Source organism: Sceloporus occidentalis, unplaced genomic scaffold (assembly GCF_023333645.1).
Source record: "Sceloporus occidentalis isolate IW3139 unplaced genomic scaffold, rSceOcc1.0.p SCAF_5, whole genome shotgun sequence".
Taxonomy (NCBI): domain Eukaryota; kingdom Metazoa; phylum Chordata; class Lepidosauria; order Squamata; family Phrynosomatidae; genus Sceloporus; species Sceloporus occidentalis.
The window spans coordinates 113833448-113855956 of record NW_028316985.1 but is presented as its reverse complement, the minus strand read 5'-3'; the positions used below and the strand labels follow the sequence as shown (position 1 = coordinate 113855956).

General features: G+C 38.1%; 1 protein-coding gene across 5 annotated transcripts in view; it reads right to left on the bottom strand.

The window, feature by feature from the left end:
• Positions 1 to 1794: 1794 nt before the first annotated feature.
• N4BP2 (NEDD4 binding protein 2) overlaps positions 1795 to 22509 on the bottom strand; it is a 37838-nt gene continuing 17123 nt past the window's right edge. For 3 of the 5 annotated variants that reach the window (XM_089525137.1, XM_089525136.1, XM_089525138.1), the window contains 10 exons: positions 19865 to 22137; positions 18580 to 18665; positions 15011 to 15056; positions 14543 to 14772; positions 13653 to 13771; positions 11463 to 11589; positions 11056 to 11244; positions 10054 to 10222; positions 9251 to 9374; positions 1795 to 5944 (listed from right to left, as the gene is read on the bottom strand). In XM_089525137.1, coding sequence (XP_089381263.1) covers positions 5899 to 5944; positions 9251 to 9374; positions 10054 to 10222; positions 11056 to 11244; positions 11463 to 11589; positions 13653 to 13771; positions 14543 to 14772; positions 15011 to 15056; positions 18580 to 18665; positions 19865 to 22137 — 3409 coding nt within the window. In that variant the 3' untranslated portion in view covers positions 1795 to 5898. Of the gene's footprint in view, positions 5945 to 9250; positions 9375 to 10053; positions 10223 to 11055; positions 11245 to 11456; positions 11590 to 13652; positions 13772 to 14542; positions 14773 to 15010; positions 15057 to 16900; positions 16994 to 18579; positions 18666 to 19864; positions 22138 to 22509 lie in introns of those variants that run through there. The other 2 variants (XM_089525139.1, XR_016281284.1) reach the window with 2 other exon arrangements.

Sequence of the window (22509 nt, the reverse complement as noted above, 5' to 3'; positions counted from 1 at the left end):
AGTCGCAGCATCTCAGCTTCCCTCCCACTCCTCCGTTTCAAAACTTCTCAAAATGGAAGTTCCATCAACCCATGCATCCTGTCAAAGCAGTTGTTGAGTTCTCCTCTGCTCTTTCTGGAAGGGGGGTGTTTCAAATCCCAGGGCTGGTGGAGGCTGCTACTCCCATTTTGCACCTCGCCCCCTCCTCCAAGGAACTGGCATCTTGTTCCTCAACCCCAAATTCACTGGTCTGCAGAGGCATCACTAGGTTTGGCATTGCCTGGTGCGGTAACTCATGCTGCCACTCTCTCCCCATTGACCTCCTTCCATCCCACGCCACACAGAATCCTTAGTCATGTTCAAAAGCCTCAAGCCACCAAGGCTTCTTGCTGTGCTGGCTACAGGATCCTAGTTCAAAGAAATAAAAGCTAATTAAATTCCTTGGTCTATAACGCCATAGGTGACATTTGTACCAAAAACTGTAAGGAAAATTAAAATAAACAATTTTCCCATTTCTGCCTCATTAAAGAGTGAAAGCTTGTTTCACCAAGTTGCTGCGCCTATCAAAAATTGCCTAACAAGTAAGCTGTAGCTTAACAACAACAACTGAAGAGTCAAGTGTGTGTTTCTTTTTCTCTTGGCACAATTTTACATTGTCTTTACCTTGAGGTATTGCCCACTAGTCAAGTTGGAGGAATGTTATGTGGTATCACTAGCAACCTCTAGTGGTGATAAAGACATTCTACTCTTTTGAATGTTTAAACATCATAAAAGAAAGTTCTCCGGCTTCTGGAGTCAAGGGAAGGTTTCACCAAGGTTCGCTTTAAGCCAAGTCTTTTGCACGTTTTCGTTCGATATAAAACCTGCTGAATATATTGCCAGTTCCTATCATGTAAGCATGTCTAAGGCTTTCAGCCCGTGCCATACTTTGATTTATAAAGCCAGTGGGCAATGGCTTTTAAAGTATGAGTTGTTCTAAAGACGGCTCAGTTCTGCATTTACAATTCTGACCTATTCAGTACTGTGGAAAAAGACAGTTGGCCCAAAGGAATAAAAGTAAGGAAAGTTTACAGTCACTAAGGGTAGCTATAATTTGTCTTAAGTACAATCCATGGCATTCAACTGTTTTTACACATGCACCTGGAATGTAAGAAAGCACTGGCTGTCTCTGTTGTTGTTAGGTGCCTTCATGTCACTTCCATCTTATGAAAACTGTATTGTGAAATTTTTTCTTGGCACAATTTCTTTAGAGGGGTTTTTGCTTTTGTTTTCCTTTGAGGCTGAGAGAGTGTGACCTGTCCAAGATCATCCAGTGTGGTATCCATGGGTCTCCAGCGTCGTGGTCCATTAAACTAACATTCAAACCACTGCACCACACTGGGTCCAAAGCAGCCACCAATTTCTACTGGTGTATAATGAATGCAGGCCATTCACGTCTTGCAGTGTTTCAAGTTCTCCCCTGAAAAAAATTATTTCTCTTAGGACTGAGTGCTAGTTCTTACTGAAGTGGTGATCTTGTTTCTGGGTTGTACTACTTCAAACCACAGGTTTGACTGTATGCTCTCCCCACATTCCAGAAGCCAATCTTTCCATACAGAATTATCTGGAATTCTATTGAGATACAGCCTTTCTCCAAACATCTCATTTTCTATATGGATTCTTTTTTTTTTTTTGCTTAGTTACAATGGAGCAACAACCACACAATGGCACTAGTACCTGTAATCCAGAGCCCAAACCCAGGAGTATTCTCTCAGTAATTGCTAGATCTGATAATGAGAAGGTTCTAAAGCTTCTTTTAAAAAGGCAACATAAAACTTCTTCATTAAGGAATTTTATTTTAAAGTCTTCACATAAGAAATTCTATATTCTAACAACCAAACATTACAAAACAGATAACCAACAGGTTTATACATGTTAAAAAAGGACAAAGAAATCCATGTATGTACTGGCCATAGGATTTTTGAGACTGAGTAGTACTCTAAAGTTTAATTCATACATTTTAAGAGTGAGACAATACATTTTTCTGTTCAGTAGAGATTCCCAACAGTTTTTTCTTCTTTTTAAAGAAAAACATCAGTATGATTTCCCCCTCCTTGTGAATATTTGTAATCATCCTCAGGTATAGGATAACAAGGAGAAATGTTAATATGAGATTGCTGCACCTGCTTATGGCCAGCAGCAATTTCCCTAAATATCATGACCGGAAAAGATGATACTGTGGCCACAGGCATTACAGTGCAGGCCATATATGTGATCAATTACTCCACGCTTGTTCATCCATTAAAAACACAGTAAATATATACACACACATATATATATATAATGTGTGTGAACCAGCCTTTAATGTTTTACCAGTGTTCTGAAATCTGTGTAATATTTGTTATTTTGTGATACATTCTTTTCAAGTGATGAGGAAAGAGTAGGTAACATTTTGAAACCTGGCCTGCATGCATATGATTAATTGAAACTATAGTTAAAATCTCTCCGTAAAATAGTATTTGCTAAGAACAATTGGTGGGAAGGCTTTCCTTTCCTTAGGCACTTTTCAGAGAAAAACCCACTGTCCTGAGTACATTTCTTTTCAATAAAAGTTAAGTTTATAGTAAAGCAATAGCCCTACGGTAATTAATTTCAGCCAGGGGAGGGGTCATGCAGGCCTTCAAATGTTATTAATACTGCAGCTACCAGTATTCCTTAATATAGTAGCTATGGTGGCTAAGGCTGCTGGAACTTGCAATCCAAGAATACCTGGAATGCAACATGATTCCTATCCTAAATAATAACTTTAATAGATATCAGTATATGGGCATTGTGTCATTTTAGGAAGTCAACCTAAGAGAACTTCGGTTAATGAAAAAAATGGGCACAGCAGAGTTAGATTTATTACTCAGCTTATGAAGTCTGTCTGGCTATATTAACAGGGCTTTTAATTAAGTTTAATGGGAAAGCAAAATAATTATGGGGGCTGATCTGTTCCAAAGGACATACTTCCTTCAATGTCTTCATAGATACTATATTCAGATTTCATTTTGAATTTCTTCAGCAAAGCCAAGTCCTTTTTAAAATGGATATATAAGTCATCAGTCATATGGTTGTTGTTCAATAATCCACTACAACTTTACTGATGTGTGCAGAGAGGTGTACAATTCTAGTCACTTCCAGCGGCAGTCCTATTAAAATTATTTGAACAAAGCATTCTAATTTATCACCTGTAGAGTACAAGTAATTTGAAACTTTCAGACAATGGTTTTCCTACTTGGGTAGCCTTTCAGAATAGGAAAAAGTGTGCGACCTCCCAAGCACAAACTGGGAAACAGTATTTTTCAGGATTACAGCTTCCAAAATACCCTATAGTGAGAGTTTCTGGGAGTTTTCCATCTGGAGCACTGTATCTGTTCAGGTTTTTTGTAAGCAAGATAATGGTTTTCCATCATGTATACATGAAAGAAAACAGACATGTATGTCCTGATCATCATAGGTGAAGCATTCCTGGTTTATATATTCCTGAATAAGTGTTTTGCTGAACACATGAATTTGTGTTTCTTTGTTTTTAAAAACAGAGGAGTCAACATTTGTTAATTATTTCAGCAGGGGCAGCAAGATTAGATGGGGGGGTATATTTTCCTGTTTACATGCACCTCCCTCAAATCCTTGATCAATAAAAATAGAATAAGCATTTGTTCTCCCCCTATAAATCTATATACCCATAAATTGAAAGTTAATGTGGGTTTCTGTTCTGCCACTTCCTGTGCCAGATGTTCAACATCTTATATTTGTTCAGAGTTCTTTTCAGATAATCACAAGCCTTGACAGATTCATGTTCAAAAACTGATTTTCACTCACAGCTCTCTTTGGAAAGACTGGGGCACCTGCATCAAATCCTGGTTCATTTCAACTAAGAACTTCCATAAAATGTCTTATTGTGTATGCATGCAACTTATTTTCGTACTGTTACACATGCATAAAAATGTCTGAAATTATTTAAATTCCACCATATTATATGTAAATAAATGTCTAGTTTTGAAAACATTATTCTTAGTACCTTACCGAAATGGCAACTTGAGAATATGAAGAATGGTTCATATTCATCCACTTAAACAATTGCTCACATGCAATTTTCAGCTGTATTAAAAGCTCCATGAAATTACAAAAGGTATTGTTTTAAAGAACATTTGCAGCTCCATTATTAAAGAATAAACATATAAATTGATTGCATATTCAGTTTTCTTCATGAAAATATATCACACTTATCACTGTTCTTAAAATATGTCTATAGGTATTAATTAGCTTGGCGTACAGCAGGGATGTAAAAAGTGTGGCTCTCCTGATGCCCCTGGACTGCAATTCCAGTCAGACATAAGCAGCATAGCCAATGGCAATTATTGCTGGGAACTGCAGTCCAGAAACATCAAGACACACTTTGCCCATCCTTATTACAGAGGCACTGGATATCACTGGAGAGATTCAATCCTGTTAATCTGATAACTAATCTCATTCTCTATTTTTCAATTTATTTATTTTTTAACGTTAAAAATATTTTGAGGCCACTTATTCCCAACAATGAATTCATACATTTAAAAATCCACACAAACTACTGTTATTAGCAACAACAAAGAAAGATTTTTAAAGGAGATGATATAACTGGGACACACATGCACACACTGTTGTACTTGAGATCCGAACACTCATGTCAGTTCAGAAGATACCACTTTTTTTCATCAGTGCAGCAGCTGTCACTAAAGACATGTTTCTATCTGTGTTCCTGCTAATGTCACATGAACCTGCACCCTCTTACATGGTGTCAATGTGCTGGTGTTTTCTCCAACAAGAAAGCAAAATAGAAAATATAGAGTTCCCTTACATTTTGTTTTTTCAAGATTTTGAAACAACCCCCCAGTGCAGAGGTTTTGCTGCACAAGGAGGAGTTACAGTAGACAAGAGAATCTGACAAGAGAAGGGACATTCTATTTCAGTGCTCTTGGCGCATATCTTCCGTGATGATGGGGGAGACTCTGACAGTGATATTGATAGGGAAAGCCCTGTCCACAAAAGGCTCTCTCTATTGCATGTCGACAGTACCTCCAATTAGGATGAATGTGGGGAAACATTCGAGTCATAATAAAACTCCAAACAAGCTCATAAGTGGCAGAAACTGCTCTTCACTACTCAGATAAAGGCAGACAAAAGAATTAGGTACCTCTGTTGTTTCATAACAAAGTTCATCATTTCACTGGGCTATACTGTCAATTCTTCCAAGGTATTAGAGGAATGAAGAAGGAAAATGTAAGAAGCAGAAAGGATTGGACAAATAACTCACTGCTGTAAAAGATCTGCTATTTCTCTTGTATAATACAGAACACTTTCTCTTTCTTCTCTTCCTCACAAAGAGAAAAATGAAACTCATGAAAACAGAAGAATAAAAATAGTTGTTAGCACTAACTACTAGACCCACTGTAACTTGTCCCTCCCAACCAAAAAAAAAAAAAACCCTTTTGAATATTTTAAAACATTTGAAGTACTCTTAAAAACTTAGTAGGGTTATTTTAAAATGCTTATACAAAAAAGGAAATGTCAAAAAGCATAGCATTCTAGATATTAATAGGTTTTTTTCACAATCTGAGGATAGTATTTCAAAACTGAACTTTGTTTCCCTTTAAAAGTTCACTTCTTGTACAATGCATATCATGACTCTTCACAATGCATATCATGACATCAAATTGCCTATAAAAATAAATCTCTCAAAAACAAATACCCCCTTCAGTTTTGGTGAGGGAAGGAGAAGTGATGCTGACAAAAAACACCTTCTAAAAATAAGTTAAAACATTTCCAGCAAAATATTGTTCTTTAAAGTACCACGGTAACCCCAATAAACTTTGAAATTATGTCAGCTTTTGCAGTCCTCTTCTTAGTGACATCCATTTACTTCAGCATGACTTTCAAGCAGCCTGGTTTTATTTCTGCAAAACTGGAAATTAAAGATAACATTATTGAGGATTCACACAGGATTGACTCCAAACAGTGGATAGGAGGGAAATAGTGCCATTCCACAAAAACCTAGGCTCTGCCAAAAGAGTATGTTCTAGAGTACTTCATATCAGTGGCATCCCCAGCTATTGTGTCACCTGATTGGGGGGGGGGGGGGGGCTTCAGGAATGGAGCTTCCGGGGGCAGCCAACTCATCCTCCATCAGGCTGTCCTGTCCTTGTCCTCTGGAGGAAGGGGGAAGCACGCTCGGCCTCCAATGGGCCACCTCATCCTTCTCCTCCAGAATAGAAGTACAGGACAGCATTGGGGAAGAGGTGTCATCTCTTCTGGGAATGTCACTGGGTGCGGGATGAATCCCCCTAGTGACACCACTGCTTGTTATGCTTCTCCAAGAGGTTTCATGGACATATGACCAGTTTTGGATTTAGTTTCACTTCTCTCACTAGGTAAAAAATGGCCCTTTTTTTGAGCAGGAAAAAAAAATCTTTCTGTATTTGCAAGAGCAACCATGGAGTCCAACCAGCTTTTACAATGGTTGACATCAAGGAAGAATATAAACCTAAAAAAATAAAGAAAAAGATAAACCTTATCATACAAAAACTACATACAGCAGCATCAAAAGTACAGTGGGCCCTTGGTATCTGCTGGAGTTTGGTTCCAGGACCAGCAGTGGATACAAAAATCCATGAATGCTCACGTTGCATTAAATTTGTTGTTGTTAGCTGCCGACTCATGGTGACCCTGTGGATGAGACATCTCTAACACTCACTTGTCCTCCGCTACTCCGCTTAGATCCTGTACATTCAAAGCCATGGCCACTTAATTAAGTCTAACCATCTGGTGTAGTCTTCCTTTCTTTTTGCTGTGTTCCAGTTTTCCCAGCATTATTGCGTTTTCTAATGAGTCTTTCCTTCTCATGATGCATCCAAATATGATAACCTCAATTTAATCATCTTGATATCCAGAGAGAGTATGGTCTTTATCTGTTCTAGGACCCACTGGATCTTCAGCACTCTTTTCCAACATCACATCTCAAATTAGTTGATTATCTTTCTGTCTGGCTTCTTCACTGTCCAGTTTTCACATCCATACATGGTGATGGAGAATACAATGATTTGGATAATCCTAACTTTAGTATTCAGTATTTGCACTTTAGGATCTTGTCTAGTTCTTTCATAGCTGCCCTTCCCAGTCCAGTCTTCTTCTGGTTTCTTCATTGCAATCTCTACCCTGGTCAATTTTTGATTCCAGGTATGGGAATTCTTTGATTATTTCTATTTTATCATTATCTACGATGAATTCATGTAATTCTTCCATAGTCAATGTTTTTGTTTTCTTAATATTCAGCATTAAGCCTACCTTAGCACTTCCTTCTTTGACTTGCTTTAGTAACTGTTCCAGGTCTTTGTTGGTTTCTGCTAGAGTATTATCTCATCTGCATATCTTAGATTGTTAATACTTCTTCCTCTGATCTTCACTCTTCCAGCCTCTGAGTCAAAGCCTGCTCCACATATGATATTTTCTGCATAGATGTTGAACAAACAGGGTGATAGAATTCACCCTTGCCTGACGCCTTTACCAACTGGGAAACATTCTGTTTCTCCATATTCAGTTCTGACTGCAACTTCTTGTCCTGACTACAGGTTACATATCAAGACAAACATTTGGAGTAGTACACTCATTTATGCTGTCAAATGTTTTGCTGTAGTCAATAAAGCACATACAGTGGTACCTCGGGATACGAATTACCCAGGTTACGAAATTTTCAGGATACGAAAAAAATTAATTTAAAAAAACTGTTTCGGGTTAACAAAGTTTTTTCGGGTTACGAAAAAACTTTTGGTGCTTTTCGGCGCGATTTCGCACCAAAAAGCGGCTTTTCCCCATTAGCGCCTATGGGGATTCGGCTTGCGAAAGCCTTTCAGGTTACGAAATTGACAGCGGAACGAATCAATTTCGTAACCCGAGGCACCACTGTACTGACTTTTTTTTCTGGAATTCCCTTGTGCACTCCATTATCCATTGTATGTTTGCAATGTGATCCCTGCTGCCTCTTTCTTTTTTGAAACTTGCTTGTATACTTGGGATCTCTCTCTCCATATATGTAGAAGTCTGTGTTGTAAAATACAATGGCATAATAAAATAGTGTCCCCTATATAAAATGGGAAAATCAATGTTTGCTTTCAAGCTGTGGATGATAGAATCCATGAATATGGAGGGTCGGCTGTAGATTCTGACACAGCACATGGAAAGGGATTCGCTATTCACAGAATTAAAACAACAATAACCAAAAAAATGGTGGTCTTGCTCAAGCCCTGGGACATATATGAAATTGTTCCCTGACCATCAGCTAAAGCAGCTATTCCTTCAGACATATAGTAAGATGTTTTCCAACGTGAAATAAAGAAATGTGTTAGAGTATGATGTAGGGTGTTTGAGCTAGCCTAGAGACCTAAATAAAAACCTGTACAAATTTACTTTCTGCTATGCTCAAATTCCTCCATAGTCCCAATCTACTAAATTCCTATTCATGATTCCCCTGATTCTCTTTTACGTGTAGCACAGCTTTCACCAACCTGCTACCCTCCAGATTAGTTGTTCAAGGAACATGCTGGCTGCTACAAATCAACATATTTGAGAAGCACAAGGTAAGCGAAAGAAGATTACTGTGGCATATTCTCATATAATCATAGCTGCTGTTATTATTGCTGCTGTTGTTGGCATTTATTTTCCACATTTTATTCCACAATCACTTTTCCCCAGGAATGTGAAGAGGCCATCATCACCAATGGGCTAACCAAGGTAGCCATCCTAATACAGCAATAGCATTCTGGCATTTCATACAGACTTGACTCTTACTTCTATGTACAGCTGTTCCTCTGAATCCACAGATTCTGCATCCATGGATTCAACCATCCATGGCCTAGAATTGGTCTCTCTCTCTCTCTCTCTCACACACACACACACACACACACACAGACTCAAATCTAAAAAATGAACATTGATTTTGCCATTTTATATAAGGGACACCATTTTACTATGCCACTGTATATATCAGGACATGAGCATCTATGGATTTTGGTATCCACAGTGGTGGTCCTGGAAGCAAAGCTCAGCAGATGCCAACGGCTCACTGTAGAAGCTGTGTAGAAAATACAGGCAGCATACTGCAGACCTAGCGATGAATGAGGCATTGTAGAAAGATTTAAGTATTATTGTTCCTTGAATATAATCATCAATTTTTAATCCATTAGATGCAGGTTTCAGTCACAGTACGTTGACTTACCTCAATTTGTGGTTTGTGAGGTATTTCATAACGGCTGGTTTGATACGAGCAACTCCTCCCTGGCTATGGTTTCCCCTTCCTGTGATCACGTAGAGATATGGCTTACCACCAGCCAGGTTGTACTCTGTTATACAAAAATGATAATATTCTCTCTTTAGAAAGCAAATTTTTTTTTACCTGTCTAAGAACCTTCAACATAGGGATTTTATGATAATTTTCACTGCTACATCCAGACAAATGAAGCTGCCTTATACTGAGCTAAGCCACAAGTCCATCTTGTCTAGCCTTGTCTACTAGATAGTGGCTTGCTAAAATCTATCTGGTTGTCTATGATTATGTTAATTAAATACCAGCAATTAGACCTGGGATGTACTGTATAAAGCATATGTTCTAGTCACTAAGTTATATCCTCCTCCAACACACAATCATGACATTTTCCCAGTGATGGCAAAGCAATTTAATACAGTTCAGAATTAGTTTATTTTACATCCCAGTTTTCTCCCATATGGGACCGAAAGCAGCTTATACCATAGGTTAAAGCAAGACAGCTAAAAACAATCTGGAATTCTAAAACTAAAAAAGCATTCATCTTACATAAAGCATTAGTTTAAAACAATTAAAGCCCATTAAAACCTATCCATTGCACTACCCCAACCAAACTAAAAACTGAAGACCTGGTTTAAATAGGAAGATCTTGGCCTGCCAGCAGAAGAACAGGAAGAGTGCCAACTGAGCTTCCTTTGGTAGAGAATTCCATAGCATCTAACAGAATAACATCTTTCTAGAAGGAAACTGACTGGTACCTTTTGTTTTTTCCTGTAGTACTCTATCCAGATGATGCAAAGCTTCATCCACATGAAGACCATGCAGGTCCAAAAGATTTTCAGGCAGTTTCAAGGCATTCACCTTCTCAAAGATTTGCAAAGCGGCAGCATGGTTTGCTTCTTTCATTTTTTGCTCATGAAGGCGACCCTTTATTCAAACATAGATCAGCTATCAAATCATGAGGAGCAACTTAAATGTAGTGCTGAACACTAGGACTCAAAAAAATTCTCACAAGCAGGGAGTTATAATGTCTCAATGCCTCGATAAGTAGGTCAAGTAAGGCCTGATCAGATGGATTACAGTGAGATGTAAATAAATAAGATTGCATGAAGCAGGAATAGAGAGCAAAAAGAGACAAAGGAAAAGGAGAGAAAAAGAAACTTCATGTGAGCCCTAGCTGAAAATAAACAACTGGCAGAGAAGAATCAAATTCTCCCTTAACATTTATAAAAGAATCAGATGTGATGGTTTCAGTACTATGGTTCAAAAGCACTCTGTGAGAGGGCAAAATGTAGGCTGGGGTTCAAGACACAGAGAAATACAGGTATGGCTTAGTTAACAAAGTATCTGGCAGTGGAGCACTTTTTTTTACTAAGGCTTAAAGCTACATATGCATAGAGGCTAATCCTAATCTAGCTAATTAATAATTCAGGTAAAGAATAAATATTTCTCTCGCCATCTTTTCAAAGAAAGTTGAGAAAGGAGGAAGATGGAGAGCCCAACAGGGCAGGAGAAAATCTTTGTGTGTGAGAGAGTACTTCCTAAAAGGGGGAGTGACCTGAATCACATGGTTTGTTTACCAATTTGCAAAGTTATTGCCCTGTGATCCAACAGGAGCAAATGGGATGTTTGTATGAGGGGAGACAGCAGGATTTGCCTGCGGGAAAATCTACTTATCTAAGGAGGAGAACAGAGAATGCAAAAAATCTTCCAACAAGATTAGGCAAAGACTGCCCAGCTACTGGTTAAATTAAATTTACCTGTTGTACATAAAATGCTGCTACAGGCTTCATTCCCATGCGATATGCTTCCCCAGCTTTTCTCAGACTTTCTTGTCTACGCTGCTGGTGAAGAAATGCCTCAGCCCTGAAGTCATCATATCCAGGATATTCAAAGTCTTGAAAAACATTCTCACTGAGAATGTCTTCTGGTTCCTTGGTTTTTTTGACCTATGATTCATGAAAGCTACACTTAGGACACAGTCCAAAACATGTAAGACAATTCCATGATGTGCAGAGCAGCTCACATTCTCTTTGCTTAGTTCAGCATAGCCAAGATGAGACAAGCATTTATATTATAATTGAAATGGATACCAGTAATTAATTAGTCTTTATACAGCTCTCTTTACAAAATATATATGTTAATGACTGTGTAAAACAGATTTTACCTTTTTCTTCAAAGCACTGTTAGAAGACAGAATGGCACCCTGAGCAGTTTCTTTGGCTACAACTGTTTTTACTGGATCAGCTTCCAGAACTGCATTCAGAAACTGGACAGTTTGTTCCAAAGAATAACTGAGACAAATTGAAAAGAAAAGGGATAATGGAATAAAATAGCCAAATCATTCTGCAGCAAGAAAAATGCAAAGAAAAAGCAAGAAAGAGAAGAATACTTTCTAATACTTCATTTCAAATTCTTAATTCATTTCTTTGTTGTATAAAATAATGGTAATGCAAGTAATAAAGGCTTAACAAAACTACAGGTAACAGCAAGCCAATGGACACTATCTTTGCACCTACTATGGAAGCCAAGAGAGAGGTACGCCAACAAGATGTGCTTGGGAAGCTTATTATACCTCTTATTATTTTGAATCTGAAATTTTAAAATGATGTGTATTTTACTCACTGAAATATGAAACATTAAGCAAAAAGCCAGTATTCCAGTATAAAAATTAGGGTCTAAAATGTAAGTTCTAAACTTCTACCCAGTAGTTGTTGGACTGTATCTTCCATAATATCCAACCAGCAGAGTGGATTGTAGGGGATAATGGTAATTACAGTTTAACAACATCTGGAAAACACAGGAGGTTACCACACTACAGTCTTATAGTGCTGCTATTCCACTTGTGCTGGTCTGGCTGCCTCCTGTTGCATTCTGGGATTGTCAGTTTGGGGAGGGGCATTTAAAATTCTTAGCCAGAGAACTCTTAGGCGTTATTGAACTACAGTCGACCCTCTGTTTTCTCAGGGGATATGTTCCAGACACACACACACACACCCCGCGAAAATGAAGACTTGCACGTATTCAAGCCCCATAGTCTTGAATGGGGCATGCCCCGACGAGCACGCAGGGGATACGCTGTGGGAGCGCGTATTGACAATAATGGAGGTTGTCCCTCCACACATATTCAACAATGTGGATCCCAAGTCCATGAGAAAGGAGGAGTGACTGTACATGCCTCAGAATGCAATAAGAGGCAGCCAGAGCAGTAAAAGTGGAATAGCAGCACTAGGAGTGTGTGCAGTAATCTACACAAGCTGCTCAACCAGATGTAAAACATCTGACCAGTTAATATTATTTTCAATTTTGGTGTCTGGCAAGCTTCCATGGGAAACCAGGCACCAAATTTGGGAGCTAGTACACCCAAGCTAATAAAGTTTGATCATTAGTCACTATTTGTCTTTATTTAAGACAGCAGGGAGACCTGGAAGGGAACCTCTGATGATGACAACGAAAGTGGTCTTCAAGATATTCAGACACCAAGTTATTTAGGGTTAGTCTACACTTAAAGATACTATGTGAATTGGTATACATTTTCACATATTCACATAGACAGTTAATTAACTTCACTTTCCTGTGCAAATTCACATCTATTCATGCTCCCCCTGCCAAAAATAACTATCAGGAATCCTAGGGGAGGTAAAAGCTGCTGGTTCTACTGCTAATTGGACCTCTGCCTTCCAAGTGCCTTCTAAGAAGCAGAGCCCTCCCTCCAGTTCATCTGGTGCTACCCAGAGATGCAGGCCCAGCTCCATTGGGCCTGGCCTAGATTAAGAAGCCGAGCCCTCCCTCCAGTCCATCTGTCTTGGTCCAGGCCTTAGAGGGAGAGAAGAACTGCAGGACCTGATCCCTTCCCCACCACCATTCCCTTCTCCTTTTGTGTCGTGTCTTTTTTAGATTGTAAGCCTGAGGGCAGGGAACTGTCTTATTAAAAATAATAATAATTGTAAGACGCTCTGAGAGCCTTTAGGACTGAATGGTGGGGTATAAATACCATAAATAAATAAATAAATAAATTGCACAACCATTCCAATGTATGCAAAGCAGACAAGTGGCCACATGTGTGATAATGAGTATTTCTATGGATTTCAGCAAGATACTCTGGTAAAAACTTCCATGCAGTTTAAGTTTTTTGGGGAGCCCTCTGGAAAAAAACTGAACTCCTATGAATCGCATGTGTCCAGATTCCAGGAGTATTTTAAACATGGAAAGAGGAGTATTTTAAACATGTTGACTAGCCCTAAGACTATCAGCAGTTTTATATTTACAATATTTATTATGTTAATCTACAATACTAAGCAGCCTTTTGGACAGACAAACTCCTTTTTCACTGATACACATCTTATCAGAAACTCACTTGTTGTCCTTGAACATGTCCATTAGGAAGTTTGGATTTATGGTTGGGAATATCTCCAGAAGTTGCTTCTCTTTCAGCCTGGCTGCACAGTCTTTTCTAGCCATGAAAGGAAAACATTTCTAAGGGGATTTAAATATATGTATATATATAATTATGTACCTAGAAAAAAACTATAGAAAAATAGATTCTGTAAGTAAAATAAAATAAAATAATTTCAGTTCACACAATTTCTCTGCTGCTTTGTTAATTCCAGTCCACTGTTTACAGTGAGACATTCTCTAGCTTTAGCCACTTTAATTTAAGGGCAAAAGGTTGCTTTCAAAGATGAGTTCAAAGGGATTTACACTCAAGAAATTACCTGTATGGTTGTTCATGTAATCACTAATTAAAAGGCAATGGCTTAACAATCAAACCTTACCACTGTTGTATGTGTCAAGAACAGTCCTGGTTGCCTTGCCATCCTCTTTCTTTCCTAAAACAACCACCAAAATTCTTGGCTATATAGCACATCAAGTGTTTATTGCTATCATAGTGTGAGCAAACTGGGTGGGTGAATAAATAAATATAGAAATTAGAGCCAGAGGATAGGATGTCCCTAAATATCGTGCCCCAATTGACTTATCTTATGCCCTTCTGTTGCCTATTGCAACTAACAGGCAGAAATATAGCTCAGACATAGGGCCGGAACAGACCGACATAAAAAGCCGCCGGAGCGCCTTAAAGCCAGCTTTCTGCCACATCAGGGTGGAAAAAAGACTAGCTATTTGCCGCTCCTTTTTTGGCCAGCAAAAAAGCGGACTGGGGCCATGGTGTGTGGTTGTTGTGGCCCCAATCTGGCTTTGTTAAGGGTGGTCTGTTTCACCCCAGAGTTATAAGAAAAATATACATACCAGCTCATGCTTTTCTTGCAAGGCTATTTCTTCAGACATAATCTCACGAAGTGATACTTTCTGTGTCTGGACATTCCAATGATCCATGAAAGGAAAAATGTCTGAAGCCGCTACATTTCCAGCCAGTTCATCAATGGGTGGTTTTTCAGTATTTTTTCCTTGACTGTTCGTATGCTGAGAAAGGACACTGTCCAGCTCATCTAGATGTAAGTGCTCAAATAGCATAGGATCTTCAGGGGGGCAAATTGAAAGACAAATTTTCAAAGAATTAAAAAAGGCAAAGGAAATTCAAGTGCTTTCTTTTTCTTGTTTTTAAAGCAGGAGTGAGCAAATTTTAGCCACGGGTCACATGTACTATTTATGGCTAGGCAAGGCTCATAACTTTGCCTCCTAGACACATATTTAAGGCATAATTCTATTTTAATAATGCCCATATCCATGTGGTAAAGAATAACAGCATATACTTACTTTCTTCAAGGAGCTTGTTCAATTCCTCTTCTCTCTTTTGACGTTTCTAAATTAAAACATTTAATATTAATGAATAACATATATAAGTATGCCTTAATAATAATAATAATAATAATATGTTTTATTTATAGACCGCTATTCTGCGATGATCATAGCGGTGTACAGTAAAATCGTAATACAATACAAAATACAGTTAAAGGAGGGAGAAGTCTCGTCCTTCAGGCAGTCCCTGATGTTGCTGGGTCTGCCTGAATGGCTCCCTCTGAGGCCGAGATGACAGTTGAGGAGGGAGGGGCCTCTTCCTTCAGGCAGTCCAAGATGTTGCTGGGTCTGCCTGATGGCTCCCTCTGAATATCAGGACTCGTAAATTTATTTAGATGACTTTATTGATTCAGAACAGGTTTGCATGTTATGCAAACACACATAACCAACTGAATTTCAATTACCATGCAAAATGAGTTCTTACTGTTAAAATGCTAGTTCCAAATATCAGAGCTGGGAAATATATAGCCCTGAAAATATCATAATCAGCATAATCAGCATAATAAATAGTCATATTCTCTCAGTGCTATGCTGAAAAGGGACAATGGGAGTTACCATCCAACAACATCTGAAGGATATTTCCTATCCTGAGATGTATGAAGAAAATGATGTATTATCATTAACATCATCCTATAATCATAGGTGTTGATATTTTAGTGAATTATAGCCATTTTTGGTTTAACTTATGAAACACACAGCTCAACACTTATTGCAAGTTAGGCAGCAATTCAGTATTTAGTTCAGAGCACTGCTCAGTAGTCATAATTAGTAGGACAGCTGGCCCTCTGTATCCTTGGATTCAATTATCCTGGACTTGAAAATATTTTAAAAAAAATATAAATTCTAAAAAGCAAAATTTGATTTTTCCATTTTATATAAGGGACACGATTTTACTTCACCACTGCATTTAATGGGACTTGAGCCTCCATGGATTTCGGTATATATTGGGGGGGGGGGGGGGGGGGGCTGGAACCAAATCCCAGTGGATACCTAGATGCCACTGTATACATGGGTATCCTGAACACAGCTGCAGCTACTTTCTTGTCCATAAGGCCAGGGACTTGGGAACAGGGTAAGAGATGGCAGAAGGCCCCTAGTTGGAAGTCCAGGGCTTCTAGCCAGAAGTCTCCTAATCCAATGGCGGCTATGCCCCAATTTATTTAGTTTGGTATAACTGTATACAATTGTGCTTCTATAGAAACTGGGAAATACCACGCTACAATGTTATAGCACTGTTATTCCACTTCAACTCCTATGGCAATCTCTTGTGGAATTCTGGCGTTTGTAGTTTAATGAGGTCTAAGAGCTCTCTGGCTGAGAATTCTAAATGCTCCTCCTTAAACTACAAGTCTTAGGATTCTACAGAAGGCAGCCACAGCAGTTAAAGTGGAATACAGTAGGCTCTCACCATCCAAGGGCTTGCCATCCGCAGATCTGAGCATCCACAGGCAGCAAGCCCCATTGTTTTCAACAGAAGCATGTGAGCGCACCTGCGCTAGTGGCCGCACACATCACACCACCATTAGGGATAACAGGACTTGAAGTCCCACATTTTTTTCTTATCCACAGGGGAGTCCAGAATGGATCCCCTCCAGATACAAAGAGATGACTATAATAATGCTATAACATGTGATATCGTCCTTAGTCTTTGACTATAGTTTTGCCAGTTCTCCTTCAACTCATGCTTGTAATTTTGAACCTTCCTTACATTAAGCATCTCCTTTATATTTTTAATGTAAATCCAAAATTATGTAATCTTTCTTTCTAAAATCTTTGACCAATCCCTCCACATTCAACAGTCCTAAAACTCTTATCTTCCACTTCTGGAACAAAAGAAAAGTACTTTACATTGATATGACTTCTTCCTGCTTTACAGATGTGATGCACTTTCTTTAAAAATTACTTCCTTCACACATTGTTTGACATCTATGGTTTAAATTTCTGCAGTAAATTGGATCAAAATAATGCTATTTATCTACATGTTCTACGTATTATGGTATGCATTTATCAAACATTAGTAAATATATAACTATCGCTGAATTTTAGCCTGAAGAGAACAAATAGTGTGAAGATTAATAATCAATCCATTTGGGACATTGTTAGGCACTGTTTATTTTAAAGGCACTAAGCCTACTGAAGGACATGGTGGCTCAGTGGTTAAGATGTTGACTCTGATAACAGCAAGGCCAGAAGATTGGCATTTCGAGACCCAAGCGTTGCGTGATGGAGGGAGATCCCATCACTAGTGTGAGCTTCTGGCAACACAGCAGTTCAAAAGCATGTAAAAGTGCAAGTAGATAGATACCACTTTGGTGGGAAGGTAACAGCGTTCCATGCACCTCAATGTTTAGTCATGCTGGCCACATGACAACGCTGGCACCATCATCTTAGTAACGAATATGAGCACTGCCCCCTACAGTTGGGCACAACTTGACAATCACATCAAAGGGGAAACCTTTATCTTTTTAAACCTACTGAACAATCTAATTTGAAGTTGTCATCCTCCCAGCACTCAGCTTCTGATTCCAACGATACCTTATCTTCTCCAAATTAATCTGTTGATTTAGATAAATTGGAAAATTTAACATCTATGTCTCTCAAGCTACAACAGCTGGACTTAAAGAAGAAAGAAAGGCTATTTTTCAAATGGCATCCCTGACTAATGATATCTCTTGGAAACCACATGACTATCATATTTTTCCTTCCTTTTCTGCTCTACCACCCAGTGAACAAGCAAGTATCTTAGAGAGGCTGAATAAGAGAAATCTAAACTGAGGCTAAGTACAGGGTGCACCTAACCCTCTTGATGCAATAGCTTTTCCATTGGCTGCCTATTTATTTCTGGGCACAATTCAAAGTGCTGGTGATGACCTATAAAATGTTATATGGCTCAGGTCCAAGACTGTACTCTCCTGTACAAACCTGCCCATGCTCGAAAGAAACCAACCTTGCATAATGTGGTAGATTTTTATTTCTTGCTATTGCTATTTTGATATGTTTTAACTGGATTCAAATGTTATGGTGATGTAATTGCCTTTTCACTTTTGTATGCTGCGAATTTTAAATTATGTTTGTTTTAACCTTTGTAAGCCACCATGAATCCCGACCTTGGAAATAAGCAGGAAATAAATAAATAAATAAATAAATAAATAAATAAATAACACATTTGGGATTGTTTTATAATTTTATATTTGACTGTATGTCAGTTACTTCTATAGTACTGAATTTTACTTACATAATATGTTTATAATTATTCTATAATTTGTATTTTATTATTAGATTGTATGCCTCTGGCAGGATTTAATACTTTGAACTGATTATTTCTGTAAAGGGCCATACAAATAAACAACAACAACAATAATTCATATATATATATTAAAGCATAAAGCTGTTTTAAACCTCATGCGAATTTAAGTAGTGCAATACTACTGGTTAGTAAATCTCTCTCTTCAGATTTCTTAAAAACTACAAATGGTAACTTCATAAGAAAAAAGCACAATCCTGACATTAGAAAAAACATAACTAACCATAATAGATGCTTTCCATTTCTCATGAATTTCTCTGGCCAAATTGAGATCAATATGAACCACATAGTCTTCAGAGGTTAGTGATCCTTAATTCAACAAAAGGAGACATAGATAGAAGGGATTATATACAAATGGAAATGAACTTTTGCATATTTAATCAGGCATTTTTTATTACATTGAATACAGCACCATGGTTTTGTAAGATGTAAAAAGATTTTTGGTTTTGGCCTTTTCTCTTTGTTTTAAAACTTGCTGTGTTTCATTTTATTGTTTTATACGGTAATTGTAATTCCATTCTTCATACTGGTTTTTTTTTAAATGTACTGCTCAAGAACTTTGTTAATTGGTCATGACAATTATAAATGTAACTTCTGAATTAAACATAACTCCTTGAAATAATTCAGAGGGCCTCTCTAAAATAGATGGGCACAGTAGCCCTTCGGACCCCAGTTCAAACGAGGTGATAGAAAAGAAAGTACTTTAAATTACTTTCGCAACTTTAACAGCCATGGCTCAATACCATGGAATTCTGGGAACTGGTTTGTTGTGGCACCAGACCTCTCTGACAGAGAAGGCTAAATGTCTCATAAAGCTACAGTTCCCAAAATGTCATAGCATTGTCATGGCAGTTTAAATGGTGTCAAAAAAAGAGATCAAATTAGTCTGGCATGACTTGTTTCTCAGAAACCCATGTTGACTTTTTTGTGATTATGCCATTCCCTTCTAAATGTTCACAGACTCTCTGTTTAATGAGCTGCTCTAGAATCTTCCCTGGTATCGATGTCAGACTAACTGGGTGATAATTGTTGGGGTCCTCTCCCCCCCTTCTTTTTTAGAAGATGAGACACCTTCAAAATGTAGTTTGTACATGCCGCCAAGAGAGGAGATGGAAATGTTACTATTTCAAACAGTTGTGGGAGCAAAGGCACTGTGGGAGGAAGGACTGAAAAAATCACCTGTACTGCAACAAATTTCCCCTCTCACAGCTGCTTGGTTTCAACAGATATTCAAAATAATAGATGTAATTATGTCCTTCTCAGGTCCTCCTCTCTCAGCTGCACGCAAGAGTGGCCACTATACGGGCCACTCTCACCACTACCTTTCCTTCCCCCTCCTTCCATGGCAGAGATCATCAAGGCAGAGGTAAGAGTGCTTACTTCCTAGTACAAAAGCCTTCAGGTTTTTGACTTTCTGCTACAATGCATCAACTACGTCATCACATTGAAGATCCTACTCTGTAATGAATATGGGTATCAAGAAACAGTAATGTTTTATGGTACTATACCTGAATCAACACCAACAGGTCCAAATATTTCACTTAATTGAATGGCTAATTCTGGAGGTAAGGTCAGTTCCAGACAATCTATGCTGACAGGATTTGATGCAGGTGTGGGGTTCAGTATCTTGGTTATGTCATCACCTTGAGTATGCTTTTTGTTCTGTTTATTTTCTGCTTGTTTTGAAAACAGTGGTTTAGAATCCATTTCTTTGTGTTCTTCCAATCTGCCTCCATTATTTTCCAAATTTTCTGTTTGCATTAGGTCAGACAACAGCTCCTGAACATCTGTATCTTTTACTACTGAACACTCCTGACACTCTTCTGAAGATGAATTACCAGTTACCTCAAAAGTAGGTTTCAAAGTGCTGAAGTCTCCATTAAAATCATCAGGTACCACCACAGGAACACATACATCCTTTTCAGTATGTAAAGGCATGTTCTGATGCTCATTTTCTGACAGAATAACAGGATACATCTCTTCTGCATGTGTTTTCATACAATCTAAGACAGAGGTGTCCTCTTTTGATTCTTCTGGAAGAGCTTGGTCAGAACCTTTGTTTATTTCTGAGGGAGTAAGCAACATATCTGCTAACATGTTGGATATTTCAGCATTTTTTTTGAAAGCGTCTGAAGTTTTAAGATGTCCATTATCAACTGAATTAGCAATTATTTCAGAATCTATGATATATCTAGAAGACACACTCACAGTTTCTTGCTTGGTTTCTTCAAAGTCTGCAACATTCCCTTCACCACCAGTATTTTCCTTGGACTGAGACATGGCAGAAGATTGAGCCTCTCCTTTCTGCAAGCATCCAATGTTATCATCTTTGCATAACTTCTCATCAGAATCTAACAGGATTCCTGTAGTCCAATCAATGTCCCTGTTACATCTTTCATACAAGTCTTTTAGTGCATCAAATGAGAAGGATCCAAAGAGTTTACACAAAATATCTAGATTCTCAGATTCATCAACACTGACAAGTTCACTTTCTTCCACATATGTGCTTTTCTCATAAGTTACTTTATAAGGTATTTTTTCTGGACATTCTAAAGTGGCATCAACATCTTTTGGTATGAATCCATCTAGCCTACCATGTAAAACATTGGTATCTTGCGAAACAATGATTTTCCTTTCAAGCCTCCAAAGAAGAGCAAAATCTTGAGGCTCTGTTTGTGAATGCTTGTTGGTCTCTGTCATGATGCATTCATCAGGTTTCTCTTCAAGCACATTAAACAGAGTCAACTGTTCCTCTGGTTTGCTATGGGCCAAATTATTGGTAAATGTTAGGGCTAATTTATGGTGCTTCCGTATTTTTTTATTTTGTACTGGCTTCTTGTCATGAACAGTGTCTGAGCTATTAGATGCATGAAAACTTTCCTTCTTGTCAGTACTTGCAAATGTGCCTGAAAGGTCAGCCACTGCACTTTGGATATTTATACTGTTATCACATTGACTACTTCCAATCTCTTCTGATTCACTAAGGATTTTCTTAGGTATTCTTTTAAGTTTGTGTTGCCTTTGTTCTAGAGAGCTTTGAACAGGCCAGTCTCCTACTACCACCAATCCTGATGTATCCTTTTCTGTATAAACATTGGACATAGAGGCAGAGATTTGGTGACTGTCGTGCTCCTTATTTACAGAAAGCACCATCTCCTTCGAAGCATCTATCAAGTCCAATTTTTCACCTTCACTTGGAATCTTTAAGGAATCAAAAGTGGGCAAGTTTGCATCTTTATCCTCTTTGTGATTCTTTGTAAGTTTTTCTAACTTTCTGGCTCTTTTCACCCTTTGCCCCATAGTTTGTTCTATCGGCCAGTCTCCCACAAAATTGAACACCTCTGGCCTTACTGATTTGTTTAAAGTTAAATCTCCCCCATCCATTGTTTGTTTCTCTCCTGATTTTGTTTCTATTAGTACTTCAGTGGACTGATTCATTTCTACTGGAGCTTTTAAGTCATTGTTGCTGTATTCCTGAATGTTTTCAGTGACACAGAAATCTGAGAGTTCCTTCCCTTTTGCTATGTCAGTTTTAATGAGTTCTGTTTCAAAAACAGAATCCATTTTGCCTTTTCTTGGCGATGTACAAACATCCAAGTCATCCTGAGGGACTCTGTATTCAGAATTACATTCGTGTAAATTATATCCAAAGTCATACTTTTCCTTTTCAAGATTTTGATTTTCCACTGCAACTTTCTCTGAGAGATAGTTGTCATCCACATATTTTAAAAGTGAACAGAAAGGTTCTTCATTTCTTCCATAAGAACGTATATTTTCTTTCCTGTACATGAAATAATGAAATTGAGTTCTTTTTGAAAAAATCATTTTGGACCATGTGCTTTTCTGCTAAAACATATTACAGTACAATCTCTTTTTCAATTAAGACTGATTAAAAAGACCAGAATGTGCCAGATTTGGTTCCTCTTTGTTCTGATTTTATTTTGGAGATCAATAAAAATTTTGTTTATCTCAGAATATTTCTGTCAACCCCTGGTACAATCAAAGAGTTATATCAGCTGCCCAGGTTGATTTTATTTTAATCGGAAAGATCAGGAACAAAATGTAAGATTGGATGCGCCCTAAGACATACTAAAATGTGCACACACATTTCTGTATAATGACTGGTGCAACAGCTGAATTGACACATTCTCAA